Source organism: Rhinichthys klamathensis, unplaced genomic scaffold (assembly GCF_029890125.1).
Source record: "Rhinichthys klamathensis goyatoka isolate OS25496 unplaced genomic scaffold, OSU_Roscu_1.1 h1tg000115l_1, whole genome shotgun sequence".
Classification (NCBI taxonomy): domain Eukaryota; kingdom Metazoa; phylum Chordata; class Actinopteri; order Cypriniformes; family Leuciscidae; genus Rhinichthys; species Rhinichthys klamathensis.
This window is the reverse complement of record NW_026606652.1, coordinates 1327772-1352566: the sequence shown is the minus strand read 5'-3', so window position 1 is coordinate 1352566 and position 24795 is coordinate 1327772. Positions and strand designations below refer to the sequence as shown.

The 24795-nt window shown below is 38.0% G+C and overlaps 1 protein-coding gene across 1 annotated transcript in view; it reads right to left on the bottom strand.

Moving 5' to 3' along the window:
• Window positions 1-2172: 2172 nt before the first annotated feature.
• Window positions 2173-24795, bottom strand: part of kcnh5b (potassium voltage-gated channel, subfamily H (eag-related), member 5b) — a 41573-nt gene continuing 18950 nt past the window's right edge. The window contains exons 7-11 of the mRNA XM_056254898.1: window positions 23772-24201; window positions 18394-18593; window positions 18051-18303; window positions 13618-13814; window positions 2173-3303 (exon numbers count right to left, since the gene is read on the bottom strand). Of these exons, the coding sequence (XP_056110873.1) occupies window positions 2281-3303; window positions 13618-13814; window positions 18051-18303; window positions 18394-18593; window positions 23772-24201 (2103 nt within the window). The 3' untranslated portion in view covers window positions 2173-2280. The remainder of the gene's footprint in view (window positions 3304-13617; window positions 13815-18050; window positions 18304-18393; window positions 18594-23771; window positions 24202-24795) is intronic.

Below are 24795 nucleotides of genomic sequence, written 5' to 3'. Positions count from 1 at the left end.
TCTCCAGGAAAATGATGACAATGTTGAGTGTCCGGTCAGTTTCTTCTCCCGGAAATGTAATAAGTATCAGCAAAACTATTCTGTAATTGAAAAGGAGGCTTTAGGACTCATCTGGGCTCTACAGCACTTCGAAGTCTACGTTGGTTCCGGTTTGACCCCTTTAATTGTGTTCACTGACCACAACCCACTAATTTTTCTGAAGTCCCTGCAAAATCCCAACCAGCGCCTAATGCGTTGGGCTTTGTTCTTGCAACCATTCAACCTTGATATTAGACACATTAGTGGTAAGGATAATATCATTGCTGATGCCCTGTCCCGTGCTCCGTTAACCTAGTTTGTATCTTTTCTCTGTTGACCCCTGCTTGCTGTCGGTGCCTCTTTCTCTTAAATTGCTCCCCAGGTACCAGGGCTGCAGAGTTGGAGGGACGGACAGTCAGACAGGGGACGCGGGGTGACTGCTAGGAGCCGGGACTGGTATAGATGTATATTTGTTTTTGGGGCACTTTGGTTTGTTTTAAATATGTTGGGACAAATTTTGGGTTGAGGGTGGGACCCTCATTTTAAGGAGGGGGGTGTCATGGCCCCTCCTCTGCCTTGCAGGGGCGGTTCCTCCTGCAGGCATAGGAGGGTCGTTAGTGATTGGAGCCACCTGGGCTCAGGGTATTTAAACTGCTTCACTAACCACTCTTATCTCTCTCTCTCTGCTCCTCCAGGTATGATCCTGTTTTGTTTGTTCCTTTGTAGTTTTACTTAGTTTCCACTCAATCATGTTCACACACACACAGATTCATGCATCCCTGCACTTTACATACACCTTACATTATGACATTTTCACACCTCATTCCTTTTTCCTTGTTTAAAGTTAATAGTTTTTGGTTTACAATAAAGAACCTTTTTGATTGGCCTATACCTGTTCGTGTCCCCTCATTTTTGCCACAGGCTATGAGCCGGCCTGTGACAGCACACAATGCATTTAAGTGAAGCTCAGAGAGGGGAAAAAATCCAATAATACCTTTAAATTAGAGTCCTTATGAGCAGTTTTTCAGATTTAGTTCCATTTTTACTGTCATTGTGCGGTCCTGGTCTGCATACTGGACTTGATCTACTGAAGAGGGTGTGTTTCAGGTCTTTCAATTCATGGGGACATCTCTGGGAATTCCAGTCCTATGATAAGGGGACTTTGTTTTGAGAGATAAACAAATCAATGTTATTTTGCATATGAGAACAAAATATTGTGGCTGATCCTTCAAACTGTAAATACTTATTTACCATTTTTTTATTAAGGTTGCATATAATACAGTTGACAGATATGCAGTGGTGAAGCTGCAGTCACCAAAAGCTGCTATTGGTGCAATATAAAATAAAACAAACCCCAATAACATTGAGTGGTACATAATTGAACTGCATAAAATCCCACACCCTCCAAAATACTTGTCCAAAAAAATGACACATGGCAGTTAAAATGTATAGAAGGACAGACGAAAAAAATAACCATACAGACATGTCCTACACTGATAACCAATGCAATTTTTTCTTCTTCGGCTTTATCTCAAAAGTGATGTTAAGGTCCTTTAAGGCAAAGTTCTTGAGTGCTGTGAAAGTCATTCATGCATACGTGAAATGTTTCAAACAAGACACATTCTTCCTCAGTGATTTGTCATGCTACGTGTTGTTAAAAACCCTGAATGTACATTACGGTGAAATCAATCAACAATCAACAGTCTCTTTCATTTAGACATTGAAAATAAGCATTCTGTGAGAATAAATAGATCTGCATGCAGTTAACTGCATAATATACAAGCATTTAAATATAATTTCGATTGTATTCGAATAATTCAACATCATCAGGGTCGTACATTTTTGGCAAGCCAGAACCCAGCTGGACATGCAGAATATAGGCCTATACAAATTCACGCTGAAAAAAAAAAGGGGGGGGGGGGGGGGGGTTTGTAGTTCCTGCATTATTTCAGTGTGCAAAAGTGCTGATTGAACATTTAAGCACTAAAATTAGAAATCCGTTTATTTTTGTATTTAGCAGTACATGCCACTGTACTCAGAGAGGGTTAGAGTCCCTGGCAGTTATTTTGACCTAGAAACCAACTCCTGCTCCCGTACAAATGTTCAACTGACAACTCTAAATCACAAACTAGAATCCAAACCAAGCTCGTATTTTGGACGTTCCTCATATGAGCTGCAGGTATAGAACCCAGATGTGGATGCACCAAAACAGTGATACTACTACAAATGCTTCATCTCAAATGCTTATTGAATGCAAATTTCTTATGGCGATCCCTCATCCTTTTCAGAATCAGGTCTACCGAGAGTGGTCTCTGGGATGCTGCCCTGTGCTTTGAGTTTGGGTCTATGTGTTTTCAAATTTGAGTCTTCACTAGATGGGGCCGTTGAAGTCTCTAAAAGCAGCCTGAGAATTTGTCCAATCCGTTCTTCTAAAGTCACCATCCTTCCGTTCAGAGCCTGGATCTCAGTCCGCAGCTCCACCCTGGCCTCCTGCAGCGAGGCCAGGAATGAGCTCTCGCTACTGGGGAAAAAATGGCGGGCTGGTCCTTCTCCTCCACCAAGTCCAGGTACAGGGCTCTGTGGTTCTGAAACCCGATCCAGTCTCTGGTCACTGTAGGTCAGGCCGCTATCCCAAGAGTCCGTTTTGCGGAGCGAATTCTTCCTGGATTCTCCAACCACCTCAACACTCTCTATCTGAACTTTGACTTCTGGTGAAAGGTGCTCCATGGAAACGGCCTTAGCTGCATTGTTTAATCCCTCTTTCCTCTCCTCCTCTGGAGATGAACCTGGGGCAGCCATGTTGTTTTTCAGTCTCATCCAGCCACGAGCGGTTCCTGCGGGCTTGGTCCGCGCTGTGTTATTCACTTTGAGTCGGTTTGCGACTTGGTCACCGCTGGCCACAGCAGGTTTGAGTTCCATGATGTCGCGGTTGTTCTGCTTGATGGAGTCGCCCAGTTTAGAATAGGCCAGACAGTTCTGGATGGGTGTGATCTGGGAGATGGTGACCAAGCTGCTTGTTGATCCGTTCTGAACCGCGTGCAGCGAGTTCTGCATGAGGGAGGCGTGTGGTTTTGGCATGCGTGCGGGCTGCTGTAGATGATGTTGATTCTTCTCCAGGTCGAGCTGGGCTGAAGCACCCTGGTTACGGAGCTCCTTCTGCTGTTTGAACTTCTGGAAAAGTTTTCGGACCGGGTGGTCCACCGGAATGGTGAGTGGGACCTCATTCTTTGAGCGCTGCCTCTCCTCTTCCTCCTTCTTCACATCGATGATTTTACGGAATATAAACTAATTATGGAGACAATAAGAAATACCGTTAGTTTGATTGGAAAAGGCATCTACAAGAGTTTTGGAATCATCATGAAAACTTTCACTTTAAAGGAGAACTCCGGCGCAAAATGAACCTTTGGTCTAATTACACATTGTTACCTAGTCAACCGTTATCTGAGATTTGTTTTCATGATTATCGAATGTAAATAGTTTTATCTCTAAAAACAGTTTAGCCTATAAAGCTAGTATAACGCTAGTATATTGGGCATAGTGTAATGACAAATAAAAATCGCTTGTTAATACCACTAACAAGGCTGAAAATAGACCCACACTAACACGGTAGCATAATGAGGGTCCCTACCTTCAAACCGAAGCATTGAGAACTTTGTAAGTGTACAGACAGTTTAATAAGAAGATATTTTAAACATACAGTCAACTTCGCGTATACAGGCAGAAGCCATCTTTGAAATACAGCCTTTACCAGTCGATCTACGAACGCCGATCCAAGTGCGCTGGTGAGATGTGAACGAGCTATAAGTTGTGATAAGGTGAGCGCGAACAGCAGGCTTGGATCGGCGTTCGTAGATCAACTGGTAAAGGCTGTATTTCAAAGATGGCTCCTGTCTGTATACGCAAAGTTGACTGTATGTTTAAAATATCTTCTTATTAAACTGTCTGTACACTTACAAAGTTCTCAATGCTTCGGTTTGAAGGTAGGGACCCTCATTATGCTACCGTGTTAGTGTGGGTCTATTTTCAGCCTTGTTAGTGGTATTAACAAGCTATTTTTATTTGTCATTACACTATGCCCAATATACTAGCGTTATACTAGCTTTATAGGCTAAACTGTTTTTAGAGATAAAACTATTTACATTCGATAATCATGAAAACAAATCTCAGATAACGGTTGACTAGGTAACAATGTGTAATTAGACCAAAGGTTCATTTTGCGCCGGAGTTCTCCTTTAAGATAAATAGACTATTGCTGCATTTTGACCAAATTCCGTTTATAAGACTTTTGATGTAAATTTCTCTCTATTATTTAGAAATTATAACAATGAAAAACAGTATCAGAAAAGATTTACTAATATTTAAATATTGAACATAAAATAGTTACATCAGCATCAAAAAAGAAGTGCTGCTCCAGTATAAAAATTAAACATTTAACATGTGGGAATTTCAGCATAAGGGTATTATCAATAATGTGTGCTGTGATGGGAAAGAAAGATTTAAATTATACATGTTTTATCTTCCTCTAAAGCCGGCCCGTCACGCTAACGCTTCATTCTGTGTCTTGCCATTGCCTGCCCGCAGATTACCTATGCTTGTAGATTGTCTTAAATTACTGTATATATCCGTTGATCTCTTCACCCCCACTGTCTCTCTCATATCCCACTTTTTCTCCACGTGAAAATCATCACATTCTTTATTGAAACTGATTTGTGGTGCTTGATTCATTTAGTTCAGCTGATTATATTCATTTACTTGTCTGTCTCTCTCTCAAGATACTGTAGAAGACAAGAACAATGTCAGACTAAAGGCAAAACAGGTCTACAGAATAGCTTCTGATAACCCATTTAAGTACATACTATAAACAGGTTTTTATTCTGTTAATTATTCAATTAAATAGACCTTAATGTTTTTTACATGTCTAAAATGCTCAAGCTATATAACAGTTTTAAAGTTAGTAATTTCTGCACTACAAGCATCATGAACTGGAATTGCAAGAAAAATAATAATCATTATTGACCAGGGCTGCGTTTCCCAAAAGCATTGTGAGTTAAGTTGATCGTAGAGACCATTGGTGGCAAAGGTTCTAAGATCTACTTAGGCTTACGCTACTTTTGGAAAATGCAGCCCAGATCATTTAGAATTTTCTATGATAAAATGTTTTTTTGCATAAATCGATTGTGCTAGAAGACATTTAATCCAGCCAAAGAAACAACATTTTATATGTATATTTATATATGCACACACACAATGTGTGTGCGTTTGTGTAAAACAAAGTCCTACCCCAAACAATTAGTTGAGGCAATTAATTAACCAGTAGGATGCTCAAATAAATAGATTATTGTTTTGATAGTGCCACAGATACACTTTTAGGTGGAAATCAACTTACAAATGGCTAACTTGTCTATTCATGTTAAGCTGGGATAGGAAAAATACATTTTAAGATCAGCAGACCTTTTTTCCTGTTTTTCTTAAGAATCTGTTTCATTTTGAAGAATATTCAACTCTTAGATCTGAACACAAAAATGAATTTGTTCAGACACTGGAGCTCACAGACAGAGAAAGTCTGTCATTCACTTTTACCCTTTCGGAAAGTCAGCCAAACAAGAGCCACACTGAAACATTATCTATTTGAACATTACAACATTTTTTGTCCCACTGAGGCTTTGTTTGAGACCACACATTTTCCTCTGACACACGCATTTACTGGCACAGCTTAAAGTTATTCCAGCCTGTTCTCACGTAAATGCGTCACTATATCACGCATTGTGTATTATCGTGCAATTTATACGCGAAAATGAGTTTTTACGTGCATATGATACGCAGTTTTCGCGTGCATTTGATACGCAGTTCATTTGCGTGTAATACACACGCACCCCACACCACTAATTCTACCCAAACGTATAATACACACGCACCCCACACCACTACTAAACCTACCCTAACCAACCCATGCTCAAGTCTCAGGAGCTATGTTTCCATACACCTATTTTTATGTGCATATTGGGACATCGCATAAAAAAAAAAAAACGCTTGGAGATGCGCATAAATTCGAAAAATGTGCATAAAAAACAGTAAGCGCATTCAACCACTTAGTGCAGTTTACCCCAGCGGAAAATATGTGTTTGTTGGAGAAGTATAACAGTTACAAGGACATTTTACTTGGGAAATTTATCGAAGAATGTAGTAACAAGAAGAAATGTTTAATTTGGAAAGGGCCATTTTTCCTTTGCTTTTGGCTGTTTGTAATGTAACTGATTGTTACTGTTGGTTGCCAAGGTAACAGAGTCTTAGGCCTAAGTTAGCCTGGGGGAAAGGTGTCTAATTTTTTTGGTCTAACTTGCATTAGACTAGTCTATGAGCAAATTTTAGACTTGTCTAACACTATAGACCGGTCTAAAATAGCTTTGTGAAACCGGCCCCAGATAAAAACGTATCCACCTCAGTTGAGCGCATTAATGTTTTTTATGCAACCCATGCATATCCCATGCACGTAAAAACTCATTTTCGCGTATAAATTACACGATAAACACACTGCGTGCTATAGAGACGTATTTAGTGTGATCGGGTTGGTTATTCACACAAAACCAACAGGATTTATTTAATGAGTTCCAATCATGGAGGGAACTTGTTTTTTTTAATAACGTTGAGCGATGAAAGCTCATTAGAACCTAATTCTTCTGACCTCTTTCAAGGCAATAATTGCTTGTTCGCCTTTTCAGCAGGTTTTATAAAGAACACTTTAAATTTGATTCCACTAACTGTAGTAAAGCCAGGGATGAACTGGCCATAGGGAGCACAGGGATGCTGGGACCATCGTTTAGGCTGTCTGTCAAACTTTAAACATACCAAGTGCCACCTTCCTAAACTACCCTTCATGACAGTGGTGTTTCCTGGCGGAAGTGGCCTATTTCAGAAGGATAATGCACACTGCACACATTGTTCAGGAATTGTTTGAGGAACATGATGAAGAGTTCAAGGTGTTGCTCTGGCCTCCAAATTCCCAAAACCTCAATCCAATTGAGCATCTTTGTGATGTGCTGGACAAACAAGCTTGATTCACTGCAGCTCCACCTCGCAACCTACAGGACTTGAAGGATCTGCTGCTAACGTCTTGGCGTGGTTTTGGCAGGACCAACAGCATATTATTAGGCATTATTATTATTATCATTGTTTTTTCATCACTTCATGTGCTGTGACAAGAGTCCTCAGAGAAAGGTTGAAATTAAGGCAGAATCTCTTTGATGATGTTGTAAGAGGACATAACCCAAGCAATTAGTGCATGGAGAGCATGTGAGTGATTGGAAGAAAGAGGCTCTACTGAAAAACATGAACCCAATTAATACTGTGGTGGTCCAAAGGTACATGCAACCAACAGAAATTGAGAAGATTTACAGCATATTCTGTAATTCTCAAGAAGAAAATGACACTGAATGCTGCAAAAGATGAAATACTCCACATTATGACATTGCAATCATGAACCCTCTTGCGGAAAGGACACGATGCAAATTTGTACTATGCATATTCAGATTTGCGGAATACATATGGTAATATCAGAGAAATTAACATTGCCAGAAGGCATATTGTATAAACAATTACCGCATAAAGAGGTGCAAGGCTGAAATATATGAAAAACTGTAAATACTTTGTTGTCAGAAGAAAGAGGTAGAAGAAGAGAACTGCAGACTCAGTCTTGGGTAGAGCCATTATCACATTTTTTACGGATCCTAAGCAATGATACGGTTCAAAATTTTCAAATGAACTGATTCACATTCACCTCAAAGGACATTAGAATCTCACTTTTTCTAAACAAGAGACAGCTGACCTGACTGTCCTTCCCCGAAGGAATGCCGCACATCATAGCAATACGCATCTGATTTTCCTGCCTTTTCTTGGAGTATTAAAGCACTCTGAAAATGTCTGTTCCATACTGTAATGGCTATTTTAAGATGCCACTTCTGATCTCAGAGCGACAGAGTGAAGGCTTTGTGCCCTGGTCTGTAGTCACCTGCAACTGCCGACAGAATGAGAGATACAAAAAATAAAACTTGTGGTTGGCTAAGAAAAAACAGCTGTCGTGATGAATGTGATTGCTGAGGTTTTAGGTCAGTGGAGCAATCAAAATATTTGATTTGCACCCATCCCATGCAAGACATCACTTAAGTAATCGCACACAAGATGCAACGGACTAACGGACTTCACATGATCCAACAGCTACTGCATTTCATTCTATGGAGCAAGGAACATTTAACTTGTTTGCTGCTGACCTCCTGATGTGTGTTGAAGCCTGCTGAGAACTCAATTTCATATCATAGGGGAAAAAAATACCATTTTAAAATATATTAAAATAGAAAAAAAAGTTATTTTCAAATGTAATACTTTTTCACAATATTACTATATTTTCATCAAATTAAGGCAGCCTTGGTGAGCTTTTACATTGTTACAAAAAAAGCAGCAAAACTTAATAAAAATTTCTTGTGCACAAAATCACCATATTAGAAAGATTTCTGAAGGATCATGTGATACTGAAGACTGAAGTAATGATGCTGAAAATGTAGCTTTGCATCACAGGAATAAATTACATTTTAAAATACATTAAATAAATGCAGAAAGAAATAGTGATAAGAAAAACAAAGAAATACTGACTCTAAAATTACTTTAATGTATCTTTGATCATTCTGAACATGTCACTTGTCAGTCCTTTTCCAGTTTGAATGTTTATTTTGTGTGCGTGAGTGTGTGTGTGTGTGTGTGTGTGTGTGTGTGTGTATGCGTAAACCATTGAGGCTTGAGTGACTTAAAATGACACAGAAGCCTGTTAGCAACACAATTACATAATATATCTTGGACACACACACAAACTGCCATCCCGCAGTGGGAAAGCGTCTTTTCTCTGACGAGAGGTAATTGGCTCAAAATGTGTCCAGAACGTTTACTGCTGAGAATCACTGACAAATGCTTCAGACCCTCTTACTGTCACATTACAGTTAGAAGGAAACTAGGTGTGCTTTCTCTCTCACTCACACACACACACACACACACACCCTCCTCCTCATTATATACTAATAGACAATGTAACCCCATCTTAAATGTAAGAATCCCCACACAGGTGGAGAATTTTTTTTTTATTCTCTGATATTACAGCAGCAGAAATATCACAAGCTTTCAGATTTACAGCTGCCACATCACTCCAAGCCCCTTACACGCATTATTGCCAGCAAGCAAAAAATAAAATAAATAAATAAAATGCAGGGCTGCTCCTCTCCTCCATCAATCTCTCACTCTCTAGAATGTTCTGGAAGCACTCAAGAGAGAAGCCATTACTCCAAAGAGGAAATCGGCAGGGGAGTCTCACCTTCTTGCCAAGGTGTCGCTGTGTGTATCCATGATTAAATGGGTCTGATTTTTTTTTTGTTCTTGGGGACTATCTGCCTGAGGCGAGTGGATGGAAGCATTCCATCTTTATCCAATTTTTTTATTTTCAGTAACTTCTTACTTTTCATTTTCCATACATTTATCATCTAGTGTGCCAGAACGTCTTTTTGTGTATCTCTGTACTCTCCTGAGCCCTGTCACTAGAGAATAAACTTAAAAACATCACTAATTAGACCACTAAACAGACCAAATGTAGATGAAGACAGGACTGAGAAAGAAAAGAATGAATGGCACCAGTTGCTAGCGTTGTTTATGTGCTTGCTTATGCTGTCCACGGTAAGTGTCCGATTCACTAAAGGAACTGCAATCAGGTCGTGCAAATGCTAAAACTTGAAAAATATATATTATATTATATCACATTACATTATACATCAAAGATAAATGAATATAAATATTTTAAATGTAAATTAATATTATATACAGTATATATTTAAAGGTGCCCTAGAATGTGAAATTGAATTTATGTTAGCATAGTTAAATAACAAGAGTTCAGTACATGGACATGACATACAGTGAGTCTCAAACACCATTGTTTTCTCCTTCTTAGTTAAATCTCGTTTTTGAAAAACACCCCTGAAAAACAGGCGAATCTCCACATATACCCGACTGTGACGCAACAGTCGGGATCATTAATATGTACGCCTCCAAACATTTGCATATGCCAGCCCTCAATGCCAGGCGGAACTGCGCAGCCGAAGCATGGCAGTTGCTCAGTGTTTGGATGTACACATGAACACAAAAGTATTTTTTAGTTCCTTCATCTGAGCCTCTGAAGAAACAATGGGTTAATTTTATTTTCTCTGGAAATTTCCAAACATTTCACTGACTGTTTCCTCAACTTGGGCCAATACAGAGCTGGCCTCGGATCGAGCTACCGAGCAACACTTTCTGATGTGTAATTGTTCAAGTTCAGACAGGTAATCTTTCTCTCAAAATCGTTCAATACTGTTTATGCATCAGTAAGTCAAGCCAGTGACTAAAATATCAACTTCACATCGTTTCTTTTAGTAGGATGAAAATAATCGTATTTAAATTGTGAACAAATTATATACAGAAAGCGATCAAAGAACAATCTTTCCACACAGCGCGAGTTTATCTGGACACTTGCCAAACTCGTTATGAAATCAATGACGCAAGTTACTGCACAACGAAGCTCTTACTGTATTTACATCATCGTGTTTGCATTGGTGAAAGCAGAGAGAGTGCAGAAACTGCTTTGCAATGATAAGATCTTCATTCTCGCGATCAACACACTGTCATCTGCTCAATGCTCATCACGGCAACATTTTATGTGATGGGAATAGATCTAAATACTTTAAAAACATCTCACGATTCGTTAATCTCGATAGCTGTTATAGTAAAAACGTATAATAGCAGTAGTAAAAGTATTCGGGAGAGTTTCACATGTAATGCGTAGCTATTTCATATGCAAGCATGTCAGCCAATCACAGCAGTGGCCGCGGTTACACTGAATCCCACAGCAGACACGCCCCTTCAAACAGAGCGTTCAAATCAGAGGCTAAAAGCAGGCTAGGAAAAATGCCATTTATTTCTAAATTATGCTTATTTTTGATCTAAAAAACATACTAACATTATAAGGGCAACCCAGGAAACATTATAAAAAATAAAATAAAAACATTCTAGGGCACCTTTAAGAATTTCTTCCACTTCAGGAAAAATAAAAAATAAATAAAAAAGTCTGTCTCTATAAATATCTCTTTCTTTCAAACCCTAGAGCCATCACTGTACCGTACCTAAACCTCCCTCCTCTTTCTCACACACACGCTCACACACACACTGAGGGAGAGTGTGTCAGTCTCAGTGGGTGATTAGGTGACACATTAGGGCTGTTCAGGTAATCCTGCCTGTCACCTGCAGTCATACACACACGTCAAATGCAGCCATGCAGTGAACACACGCACTGAAAACTGTTCTAATTCAGTGACACAGACTGATGAGATATTAGATTCAGTCTTCTGTTCAATTTACTGCTTAAAGAAAACAATTCTAAACCTGTCTGTATATCTTTGCCTAAGAAAACATGCGACTCTCGGAGGAAATAACAAACCACACCTCTAGAAAAACACTTGAACTCTGAGACTATGTAGACACACTTAGGACTCAGGAGTGCTTTTGGCAATTGTATTACAATAATATTATTTAAAATTATTAACTTGTTTAAAAATCCACTTATTATTATCATTGTTGTTATTAATGCTATATATTTATAATTATTATAACAACAACAATAGCATAATAATAATTATTCTATTATTTATTATTATTGTTATCTATTATTCACTATTATTATTATAATTATACCAGTTACAAGTAATATACCATACAAGTTACAAGTAATATACCATACAAGTAATAAAAAACAATAAAGTGAGTATTTGAATGTTATTATTTTAAAATAGTAATATAACACAGAGTAAATAAAGCATCACCTCCAGAAAACCACATGATCTCTGAGGCTATGTATACACAGTCAGGAGTGTCATAAAATATTTATTTTAAATAACTGACTTGTTAAAACTGTATTATTATTATTATTAATAGTAGTAGTAGTAGTAGTAGATGGGTGTATATATAAATAATAATAATAATAATATTTGAATTAATTGAATAAAAAGTGAATATTAGAATATTATTATAAAATTATATTTCACGAGGCAGTGCAAGGTGGTCTGGTTAACTAATACATATGATTCTCATTGTCATCATTATTAGACATGTTATTGGAAAGATCAAATTAACATCCTACAATGATGTTATTTGTTTGCATATAATGCTAAGATAGCCATGGAACTTGTGTGAAAATTGTATGTGGTTTGACAGTAGTACTGTAGTAGTTTAGGCAAACAACCAGTCTCAGAATTTGGAAGTTATTGCCAGACAGCGTCTTATTCTGGGTCACATCATTAATGCAAAAGCCTTCTGGAAGAAGTGTGTCTGTGTGTGTGTGTTGTGTGTCTGCCTGAAGGCCCACAAGCTGTCTTATAGACTCTAACTGATTAACCAGAAAACACAAACACACGACATTCCATAGACATGATTATTTTTATACTGTACAAAGTGTATATTACCAATTACTTTTTTTTTTAAATGACCAGGACCACACACACACACAGTAGGCCTACATGTGAGAATATTCCACAAACCTTCTTAAAATAATCATCTCACACATCTGCCCTACACACACAATCAAAAACACCAGCAAGTCTCTTTTCACTCTTACTTTCTCCAGAGTGATGCCATCCTTACCTCCCTCTCTCTCTCTCTCTCTCTCTCTCTCAAATGGCAGATACATGCTTGAAATCTAAATCTTTCATTCTGTTGAAACCCTCAGGCTCCCTTAACAAAGACACTAAACAAGACTGGTCTTTCATTTGACCACAGAATACATCTGAAATCGCTATGTTGCAGTTTTATTTCTATATCATATATACTATACAGATTAATTGCTGGTAAATGAAGAGAATTCATTTTTTTTTCCATTAACAATTCAAAACTTTTTGGCCTAGCTGAGTCATGGTGATCATGAACTCAAGCTTGCACGAATGATCCTGATCCTATTCCACTATTTTTCCTATTCCCTTAATTTTCTGTCCTCTATTTACTATTTATACAGTAGAGAAAAGTCTAAGAATAAAAAAAATCTAAAAATCTATTAAAACAGTGCTGCTGTGATTTTTTCTTTTGCTTAGGCATAAATGTACTGTTTGACAGGGTAAAAGCATGCTGGGAACAACCAGGGTGGAAAGAAGGAATAACATTAGGGGGAGAGAGAGAGAAAGAGAAAGTGATAAAGGGGAAGTGTGTATGAGAAGAGCTTTTGCTGTGTTTTGATTTATTCATATCTGACCATTAGCCTAAAAACACTATGTTGTTTGTAGGTTTGTGTGTGTGTGTATGTGTGCGTGCGAGAATGAGTGTGTGTGGCTTAGTAATTGTTTAGAAAGAAGAGAAAATATCGAGGGAAGCAGCAAACAATGAGCTTATATATATTCTATAGAAAGCACATAGTAAAAAAAAGGACGATTCATTTGACTGAATAAAGCTGAGCATGAACAAACAAAGAAGTCTGAAATGCTGGTCTATGGCAATCCTATCAAAAACAATGAGACATAACATACGAGATGTGTACTTGCTAATGTTTCTCACCCGTTTGCGCAGGTTGCAGGTGAGAATGAGGTTCCGGGAGAAGGAGTTGGCAAACGCTGTGTAAAAGTCTAACACCTTCAACAGGGCTTCTCTCTTTATGATGTGAAGATCACAGTATGTTAACGCTCGAACGTTAGCGCATGAGTGGGCCAAAGTTGTCTCCTTCCAAAACACATCACCAAACACGTCCCCTTTACCTGAGAGAGCAAAAGGACAAAAGGATCAGAGAACATGCAAAGGGAGCTTATATAAAGTTATTTAACAGAGCAGAGAGTTAGTGGGAGATTTAATTGGCGTCATTCAAATGTATCATCTCACAGCAGGGTTGAGCAGCAGAATGATCAAATCTGACATTTCAATTAATATTCTCTTAATACTGTAGAGACAGGCACCAACCTGAGCTGGAGAATTACTTGACTGTACTGGAAAGAGTTTAGCTTACTCTGCTTAAAAGGGTCATTAACATAAAAAGCATAACTTTGGATTACTCACTTTCCTTTCATTCTGAACTCATATAAATTTATTTCTTGTGTGGAGCTGAATAAAGCCAAATAATAGCTTTGTGTGAACTGACAGAAAATTGAATTAATAATTCTCTCAAAAATGAATTCTCTATCAAAAATCTGTTATCATTTAAACACCCCCATGTCATTAAAAACCTGCACGACTTTCTTTCTTCTGCAAAAGAGTTTTTGGTTTTTGGATATTTACTGGAAACGTTGCCCTTGCACGTTCCTTATATACAAAGGTATCATATGACTTCAGAATAATTAGAACAGTGGTTAGAACAAAAAGTCATTAACTTTTTTTTTTTTTAATCCTTCATAGTAAAAATTACTATCAACTTTTGTTATAGGAAAAACAGCAGCTTTTGGAAATTCTTCAAAAAAAATTGTGTTCCATAGAAGAAAAGAGGGTGAGTAAATGACTGAATTTTCATTTTCCAGTCAAAGGAATGTAACGGAATTAGCACCAAATAATTTCATCCATTTTGTGACGTACATCCTAATGAAATGGATTGTTAAAAAAAAGAAAAAAAAAGAAAAAAAAGTAGGACAGGGTCTTGTTCAAATCATCAGCTGTTGACTGGATGGAGGCAGATTTGAATGGGAGCTTGCTGTCAATTGTAAGAAAGGGACGGGGTTTAAGTAGACTAAATGATTGGAGAAGTCCAGCATGTTTTACCAAAGAGAAGTCTGACACGTCACTGGAAGTTACAAAATTACAAGTAAAAAAAAAAAAAAAAAACATTTGCATGAATGAATTGTTCACAATAAGATCTATGACATAATTTAGAAAATAGATAGGGTGGAGTCACATTTCCTGCCAACCTTAAATTTTAAGGCCAAAAGGAACTCAAAACTATTCAGAAATGCAATAAATGTAAAAGCACAAAAGATACCTTAGAGCTCAAGTATCATTTAATTATCTCTTATTTTCAGAACTGAGTGAAAGAGCCAAGAAACATTAAGAGACAGTAAGAAAGCAGGATAATTGCTGCATAGATGAACGTGGTATTATCAGAGAGGAGTGTAGCTGTCTCTACTCGTTTAAGATGCCGAAGATCAATGGCACACTGATCTCTTCCATCGCTTTCCACAGATCCTCGGCGCCAGCGACCCAAAATAGACCTTCAACCTTCAAGTGCAAAATCCTGCACTGATTCCATAGGACGCAGCAGTGCTGAACGTGCAGTTAAAATCAAAACCCTTTTTGGCTGGTTCAAAGAGAAGTTTCTTTGTTTTCAAGCTAATATTTTTGATGCTGAGCTCAGCATAATCTCCTTACAGAGATCATCTGCCACAGGTGTTTGTCCTGCCAATTAAAGACTTATTTCTAGTAGCAAAACATATTTAATTGGCTGCACATGCCAGACCAATTAAACCACAATTAGCAGCTGCTTGGAATGCATGCACACATGCGCTCTAATTAACCGTTCAAAGCAAACCTGAAAAATCCTCTTTTCCTGAAAACCATTGTTCTGCTGTCATCTTTAACAATGCAAACCACTCTTGCGTCAACCCTAATAACATGTTGTAGACTGCATGCACAAGAGCTGATATGTTGCATTCAGTACAAAATATACAGTATATATAACTTAATTTATACCTAACGAACTTCATGTAAACATTATTATGGTACAAAAAATAAGTTGTTTTACACGGTCAGGGTATTTATTTGAACTCAAACATGCTGTGTGCAGCAGATCTGGTCTGCAGAGACTTTGTCAAGGAGACTCAGTGTCAAGTCTTCACTGACTTTGAAGACAGTCGTATCCCTGAAGAGGCTGTGGGGATTTACAGTTTATCTCAGAAGCCACCAAACATTGTCTCCAAGGAGTCATGTGTTACCATGGCACTCTGTTGCCACGTGGGGACAGTTAAACCCATACCTTCAGGAGGATCATACTGTAGCATTTTATAATACGTGTAAAGGTTGAGAATGTTAGGTGGAATAGACAAATTCCGTCCAAACTGAGACGGCGTCCTGCTAAAACAGAGAAGCAGGACGCTTTTCAGACATTTGAAAACCCTGTTTTTACGATGTAGTCTAGACTGTAAAAACATAGATATTTGAAAAAGAGGACGTATATTGTACCCATACCATAATGACTAATTGGTCACTATCTATGGCTATACCAGCATTGTTGTGCCTGCTATTTATTTTCATAGTGTTGTTAGAAACTTATTTTACTTTGTGCAGTCTTCATACTACATTGCTGCAAAGATTCCAGAAAATTGCTGTCCTGTGGCAAAACATGAGAGAAATTGCATTTTAGACCACTCGTATTTTGAGTGTAAACTAGACGCACTAGTACAGTAAGTTGTGGGATATTTTGCAAATAAAATTATCATCCCAGAAGAATAGCATGAGATCTTTATTATGTCTGGTGTCTCAGCATCATCTCAGTGATCTTTTAGTACATTTACGCATATGCAGTAAGATGATTTAAACGTTATCCGATGCTTCAGGGTGGAAGAGCAACTGTTGGAAAACACTTGAAAACGCTAGTGGAAGGAGAGCGTTTTGAAACGAAAATGCTGTTTTCAAATGTGTCCAGAATAATGTAGACCGAGATACTTTTAGCAATATCTTCTTTTGTGTTCCACAGAAGAAAGAAAATCATACAGGTTTTGAACTGCATGATGGTGAGTAAATGATGCCAGAATTTGTTCCAACAATCCCTTTAAGCAAACAAGTGACACTTGGGTATGTTTTTCTACTAAGAGTTCTGTTGAAGACGGTCCAGCAAAAATTGTTTTGGGTAAATGTGAGCCATATGGATAAATGTGACTAATGTCATAATTTCTTCTCATTTGTCTCCTGTAGAGACACAGCTCTACACCTCACTAACTCCACTCCCCAGGAGCCCATCTTCCTCTGCCCAGACACCCACCACCCTCCTGGGCACACAGAGACACTGTGGGTCCAGGCTTCCTGCCGAGCTGGAGGAGAGACAAGGCCTCAACTCAGCGGCCATTAGAGCTTAATGTTTAATGCCGCTGTATGGTTCCATTCCGATGGCGACTCAAGGGAGAGTGATAATCTAATGCGATCTCAGTGAAGCAGCTGATTGAAAGTTGAAAAGTGAGATGGTGTTTGTAATGGAAGTCAGTCTGATTGCTGGAGATTCAATCAAAATCAAATTAACGATGTCAAAAAGATATCATTTAAAAAAAAGTTTTTCATCCCCATGACAACCAAAATGTATTTCTAATCTAGAAGTCAAACACTGACAGCAGCAAGAATGAACAAATATTGAGAGACGCTAATAGATGGTAAAAAAAACAGAGCATGTATTAAGCCAGGTGCACACTTTATGATTTACAATAGTCCTTTCCGACTGTTACTTGTCAGACTGTACGAATATGATCCCCGCTGTGAGCCATGTTACACAGTAAGATCTTATTTGTTATTAACTGAGACTGTACGGCAGTCATGACGCGTAAAAAACTGATGCACGCAAGAAGACTCGTCTGGGGTTTTCCATCAATCCGTGACGCATTCGTTGACTGTGAGCTGCATTTACATGCGGGACAGAAATTCTAGCTAGCAAACAAAAACACTCTTGCATCAATTTTGATCATGGCTTTTCTTAAAAAGAAAACTGTGGGGAAAAAAGAGCAAGTGGTGGTTTGTTGTTGTCTTACTAATTGCATCATCATGTAATGCGCTCCTATTGGTTTTTGATTTGACAGTTGTCGTCGAAGTCTGGACTGTGCGTCAAATCTTCTGACTTTGAAAATTTGATCACATTAGTCATTAATCAGCAGTCGGTGAACATGTCAAACTAGCAATCAAAGACTTCAGATTTTTGCCTAGGAATTAGAGGAATCTTTTAGGATTCACAAAAATTGGTGTCAGACGGCCAAAATCGTACAGTGTGAACCCAGCATAAATCAGCGCTTTTAAAAACAGTTAACCAAACGAACCCAGTATAGCGATGACCTCATCATCCTGGATGACCTCCAGTGATCCTGACACCACAAAGCAGAGCAGGTCCACGCTTTCACCCGCATGGAAGATGAGGTCACCGGGGGCGGAGTGTATCATTTGGAACTCCACAGCCAATGAGCGCAAACACCCGTCACTGGCCAATCGGAAGGCAGGGTGCTCGTTGAACACATTCCTGTTCAGGTGCACGCAGATATCAGCCCGCATGTCCTTAGGGCAGATGGAGAGCACCTGTGCACAGATGAATTTCCAATGTAGAATTTTCCAAGAATAATATCCAAAACTTCAATCATGCAACCATCCCATCTGTTTCAGTCTCACCTTCTCTGTGTCGATGCCTTTGGACATGGACCACGTGGAGACGATGTAGTCCATCACTCTCTCACTGAGGCCTTTGGGCACCTGGTAGAGCTTGAGGAAATCCCGCACGTTATTCAGCATTTCGTGGTAACGGTTGGTGTTTGCATACATCTGCTGGAAAATGGTTGTCACATTACCGAAGATGGTGGCGTAAAGGAGAGCTTTAGGACATAAGGAGAGAAGAATAAAATAGATATTGGTCAGACAGATTTGAAATGAGAAAAAAAATGAACACTGCGTGGCAGACTCAAGTACCTAAAATGAAATAAATAAATCATTCAATCAATTCATTTTAAACATTTAAATGAATTGTTAAATGTACAAATATAGTTTATTTAATATTTTCTTTTGTGACAGAATTACCATTTGACAGATATTACATTTTTGGGCAGATTCTGAATGAATGAATGAATGAATGAATTTTGATATGTGTGACATAATATATTTAGCATTAATTGAAATACACAGTAATTGTTACAAACTAGAACTGCACGATTAATCGTTAAAAAAAAGAAGAAATCATGATCTTGATTCAAACATCTACGAATCTCATTCTTAAATGACAACGATTTGGTGACTGTTAATTTTTTTTTATTTGTCATTGAATCATTCATTCAAAAGATTCGTTCAAAAATGTTCGGGCTGAAATTCAGCCATTAAAGAAACAAGTGAAGTATTTATGAGTGAGTCATTAAATCATTAATTCAAACCGATTTTTGAAAATAATAAATTCAGATTAATTAAAAATGTTAAATAGACTGCAGCAATTAACTTTTTTTTTTGTCTCTTAAGTTAACCTCTAGTAAATTATATGTTATTTTGTTTAGTTTGTTCAGAATCGTGGGAGAATTCTATTTGATACAAAATAATCGTGATTCTCACTTTATCCAGAATTTTTCCCAAAAAGCTTGTAATAATGAAAGGCACTGGATGTCATTTCCAAAAACATTTTCTTTTCATTATGAACATTAATTGTTTTTTCTTTCTTTTTTTTCCTTTTTGAATAAATATGAAATATTCAATTTTACAATGGGACGTCTTTTATAGGAGAACTGAAAGACAAACAGTAGACTGAAGTCAGACATTTCTCTGTATGTACACAATGTAAACTTCTGCTCCTGTTTTTATTGCCTTTCTCATGTGTTACCACAGTATCTCTGATCCTCATCTCTATGGCAACCTTTCCTGAAATAGCTTTCCAAATACTTCCCCTCACAACCAATAAGAGAAGAGCGGGAACAGAGAAGAAAGTGAAATGGATGGAATGTGATAAGATAAAAATGGATGATGAAAAGCCAAATGAAATGACCAAGTTAGAGGAGGAGAAAAAAGATCGAGAGAAACAGGGAAAACAAGAGGGAGTCAGAAGGCTGAAAAGAGTGAGTTAGGAAGGAGATTTCTTCTCCTTTTCTTGTATTTCTCTGATTCAGTTTTGGATATCAGCCATCTGACTGAAAGAAAGTAATTATAGTCAAAGAAACCTCACACACAACCTCATTAATACACAAAACTCATCAGAGTCATTTTAAAACAAAGAAAGAAAGAAAGAAAGAAAGAAAGAAAGAAAGAAAGAAAGAAAGAAAGAAAGAAAGAAAGAAAGAAAGAAAGAAAGAAAGAAAGAAAGAAAGAAAGAAAGAAAGAAAGAAAGAAAGAAAGAAAGAAAGAAAGAAAGAAAGAAAGAAAGAAAGAAAGAAAGAAGGAAATACACTCTTTTGGGCATACCTGAATCAATATGGTTTGAGAAACAGAAATGATCTGTGAGTGAGGTGTTTTTTAACAGACACATTAAAGGTGAACTTCCATGCAGAGGATCGTTGAATCAGTTGTTATGAATCAGTTGTTATGAATCAGTTAAGGTTAACTGGATGTGACAGTTCCTCACAGTGACTTCAGCATCAGTCAGAGATGAGGACTGACAACTTGTGTTCATCAAAATCTACTTGGCATAAATAAAAACTGATCATGTCATTTTTTAGCACAATACAACCATATTCCACCCCACACATCACCCAGTGAGATTTTAAACTTTTAATCCAGGTGTAACTTTGAGGCAGAAATAGAGAAAGTTGTAGAGCAAATGGCACGGATGGTGCATTAGGGAGAGTCTCAGGGGAGCCTCTGCAAACACACATAATGAGGCCTTATAGGACCTCACTACCACAGAGACAGACAGAGATGTGGGAAAGACAGGAAGAAAGAAAGAGTAAGACATGAGATTAGGATCTTAAGCGAAACATGAAAACAAAAGAGAAAATATCTTGACTGAAGGATCTGGAGATGAGAACAATGTGTTCGCATAATTACAGACGGAGAAATGGGGCTCTGCGCTGTGTACGAGCCTTATCAAGGAGTCATCAGAACAGCTAACTACAATTATTCTCTCCATTAATTGTGAGCTGTTGTTTTTATTGGGCATCTGTGATCATCTCCCTTTGATTAATCCAAAGTGTTCTGAAGACCTTACAATATCATGAGTAGATCAACAGAGGCCCTTTAAAATGCCTTAAGCCCAAAACATACTCATTTCTGGCCTAACATGGCCTTACTCTGCTGTCAATAATGTCATTACGGGAACATTATTCTGACATCAAGTCTTTGCCATAAGCACGTCACACTGAAAGTTGTATCTTGCTGTTCCTACATTTCATGCGTCAGAAACCAAACCGGCATCAACAGAGCTCATTCGGCCATCCTCTTAAAGATTCACAATGACCCATTAGTGTGATGAGGTTTTCAAATGACAGTTTCACCTAAGTGATGTTGTTAGAGAATATTACAGGTCAGGGAAACCGCTGTGTAGGTCAAAAGCAAGAAAATACTGTATGACTCACATATCTGAGGGGGAGGCAGAGGAAACGAAGACGACGAGTGAAGCAGAGATGGGAGGGAAGTCAAGACAAGGCAAAAAGGCATTGCAAGCCCAAGTAATCATATTTCTGCAGATCTTATATAATATAATATAATATAATGAAGAAGTCTTTTAAAGCAAAATGTTTTAAAGAAGTCTCTTCTTGTCATGATTCTGCCATCTAGTTCTTGTTGTTGTTTAATTCTTGAGGCAGGATCATGACAGAACCATGTTTTGTGTGCAAGCACGTGGCCTTTGGTTTGGACCATGTGCTTGTGTTGTCTCGTCCTCTGGCCCCGCCCCCTTGTTATCCTCGTTTTGTCATTATTGCTTTACCTGTGTCACCTGTTGTTATCATTAGTCTCTCTATTTAATCCCCTTGTGTTTGCTGTCTTGTGCCGGTTCATTGTGATTCTCAGTGTGTGTATATCATGTCATACCTTACCTGTGTGTTGACCCTCTCGTGAGTATCTAGTGAAGAACTCTGTCTTGTACAATCCTGATCTTGTTGCTGTTATTTGTCTAGTTACCTGTCAAGTCTTAGTCTAGTGTTGTTAGTCTTTGTTTTTGCCCTTCAGTCTTGTTTTACCCCATCGTGGGTTTTGTTTTCCCTTTTTGTCAAATAAATCTTGTGTTTTCGCAAACTGTCTGCAATTGGGTTCATCCTTACAAAACCCTCACACTTCTGCTCACCAAGGCTGCATTTATTTGATCAAAAATACAGTAAAACAACATTATTTTGAAATATTATTACACTTTAAAATAACTGTTTTCTATATTGTTCTATATTTTAAAATGTAATGTATTGCTTTGATGACAAAGCTGAATTTTCAGCATCATTACTCCAGTCTTCAGTCACATGATCCTTCAGAAATCATTCTAATATGATTTGATGCTCAAGAATAACTAATTATTAAAAACAGTTGTGCTTAATATTTTGTGGAAACCATGATACATTATTTCCAAAGTCCAAAAAACAGCATTTATTTGAAATATGAATTTTGTATAAATTGTAAAAGGTTTATATTACTTTTGATCAATTGTTAAAACTATTAACTCCTATAATTGTAAAAAAAAAATATAAACAATAAAAAATAATTGTTGTTTTAAATAAAAGAATATGTATATGGCCTGTCTGAATACTCAATTTTGATTGGCTGGAAGGTGTGCAATAAAACCGTTTAATGCACAGGTAGTTCCAAGTCAGTTTAATCACCTTTCTATATTAATGTGCTATTTTCATTGAACCGCACACACACGTCACTCGCACACAGAGATCGCGCTGCGCACACAGAAACATTCAGGAACACAGAAACTTATCAACGCTGCCCTGCGACATTAAAATAGCTTCGCTACTGAATCACTGCATTATATTTCTTAGAAACTGGAGGGTTACATCGCTATTTTGAAACAATTAAACTCACAGCTTCATTGTTAATAGAGAGAAAGCTGAACAGATGCAGGTAATTCACACACGCATTTCTCTCTCTCTCTCTCTCTCTCTCTCTCTCTCTCTCTCTCTCTCTCTCTCTCTCTCTCTCTCTCTCTCTCTCTCTCTCTCTCTCTCTCTCTCTCTCTCTCTCTCTCTCTCTCTCTCTCTCTCTCTCTCTCTCTCTCTCTCTCTAATTAATTCAAATAAATGCTTTAATTCATTTATTCAAATAAATGTAATCTTTCGCACTCTTCTTCTTTGTCTGATTTAAACCCTTCCGGTCAAATACTGCACTGCAAACATCAATAACATCTTTAAGTTGTCAATGCTGGTAAATGACCATGGTGTAAGCGGGATAATCAATGTCTAGCTGTGCATTAAGCGATATGAATGCTCATGGATGCGTGTATGAGTGCGACTCGAATGCACTCCGCGGAGGCAACCACCCGCTTCGTGTCGGGTGATTACGAGTGTGTGTGTGTTTTTGGCATTTGAACCTAAGTTTTCTCTTGCACACTAAAGAAAAACTGTAAATTTAAAAAGCCTGCAGAAAACATAGTTGCATGATGTCCCCAAGAGTCAGTGCATGAGGGGTCAGTGAGCAGGGTTTCTATATGTGTGTTTGTGTGGTTCAGCACTCACACATGCTGATAATTATTACTGCATATCTGTATAGTCTCCAGAGTGACTCCTCACTGCACACACAGATCTGGAGAAGGACATTAACAACGACTGGCCTCGTTCCTTCATTCTGGCCAGTTATATGTCCTTCTCTCCACCCATCTCTCTCTATTACTGTCTCTGAGTTATTTTTGAAGGAGATGCACTAGAAGCAAAGCACTGCTGTCTGGAAGATAGAGGGGCCAGACGAGGTTAGTCAGACTAACTCTGACAGAGGAGAGAATAAACAGAAAAAGAGAAAAGAAAAGTAGCAAGAAAAGAAACCACTTATATTAATATTTACTTAGGGTGATCTGATTTATCAGGTGAAAATGACAATCTATCTCACCTACTCATTTTGTTGTGAAAAAAAAGACGTTAAATAAGAAAATCACTCACATCCGACCATCATCATGGCCACAGAGAAGATCTTCTCTCCGTCTGTGGCTGGCGCAATGTTTCCAAAGCCAATGGTGGTCAGGCTGGTCATTGTGAAATATAGTGATGTTATATACAGAGAATCTTTACCAGGACCGCCCTCCCATTGGCCAGTCCCACTGGCATTGTACCGGTACGGGGACCCAATGTTGATGGCTAATTGGTAGAGCCAGCTGTCAGTCTTAATGGAGTTGGTTTGTTCGTCAATGACCTCATAATCTCCAATGCTGTACCATATGCAGGCAAGCCAGTGGGCCACCAATCCAAACACACAGACCAGTAAAACTAGCACAGCTGCGCCATACTCCAGATAGTGGTCCAGTTTACGCGCAACACGACCCAATCGAAGCAGTCGAACTACCTTCAGAGAACTGAACAAGCTGCTGATGCCCTGGAAAAAAAGAGAAAATAAAAGATAGTTTATAATATAATATGGTTACACTTTATTTCGATAGTCCACTTTAGACATTCTACTAACTTTGCAACCATGTCAACTAACTCTCAGAGTATTAGTAGACTGTTATGTTACGGTTAGGGTTAGTAGAATAAGTTGACATGTACTTGCAAAGTTTCTCATAGTCATTAGCCTACTTATAGCTGCACCACTGTATTAAGCAGACAGTCTACTAATACTCTAATGACTGATTGACCTGTAGTTGTAGTTACTTATTGTTAGTAGAATGTCTAAAGTGGACTTTCAAAATAAACTGTTAAACATAACATAACATACTATAATATAATAATATATAAACTATTTTTGGTATTGGTACAGTACATTTTACTGCATATTTGTCATGTAAATGCTACATTGAAAATGTTTCTCTTCAGATTTGTACAACTAGAACTGCTTTAATATTGGGTTGAAAAATATACAAAAGATACAAAGTAATGTTTTACATGAATTGTTATCCAGTGTGATTTTTGTATGCACAAGGAGTCTGACAACAGCCGGTCTGCTCCACACAGAGATCTGATTTCACCATCA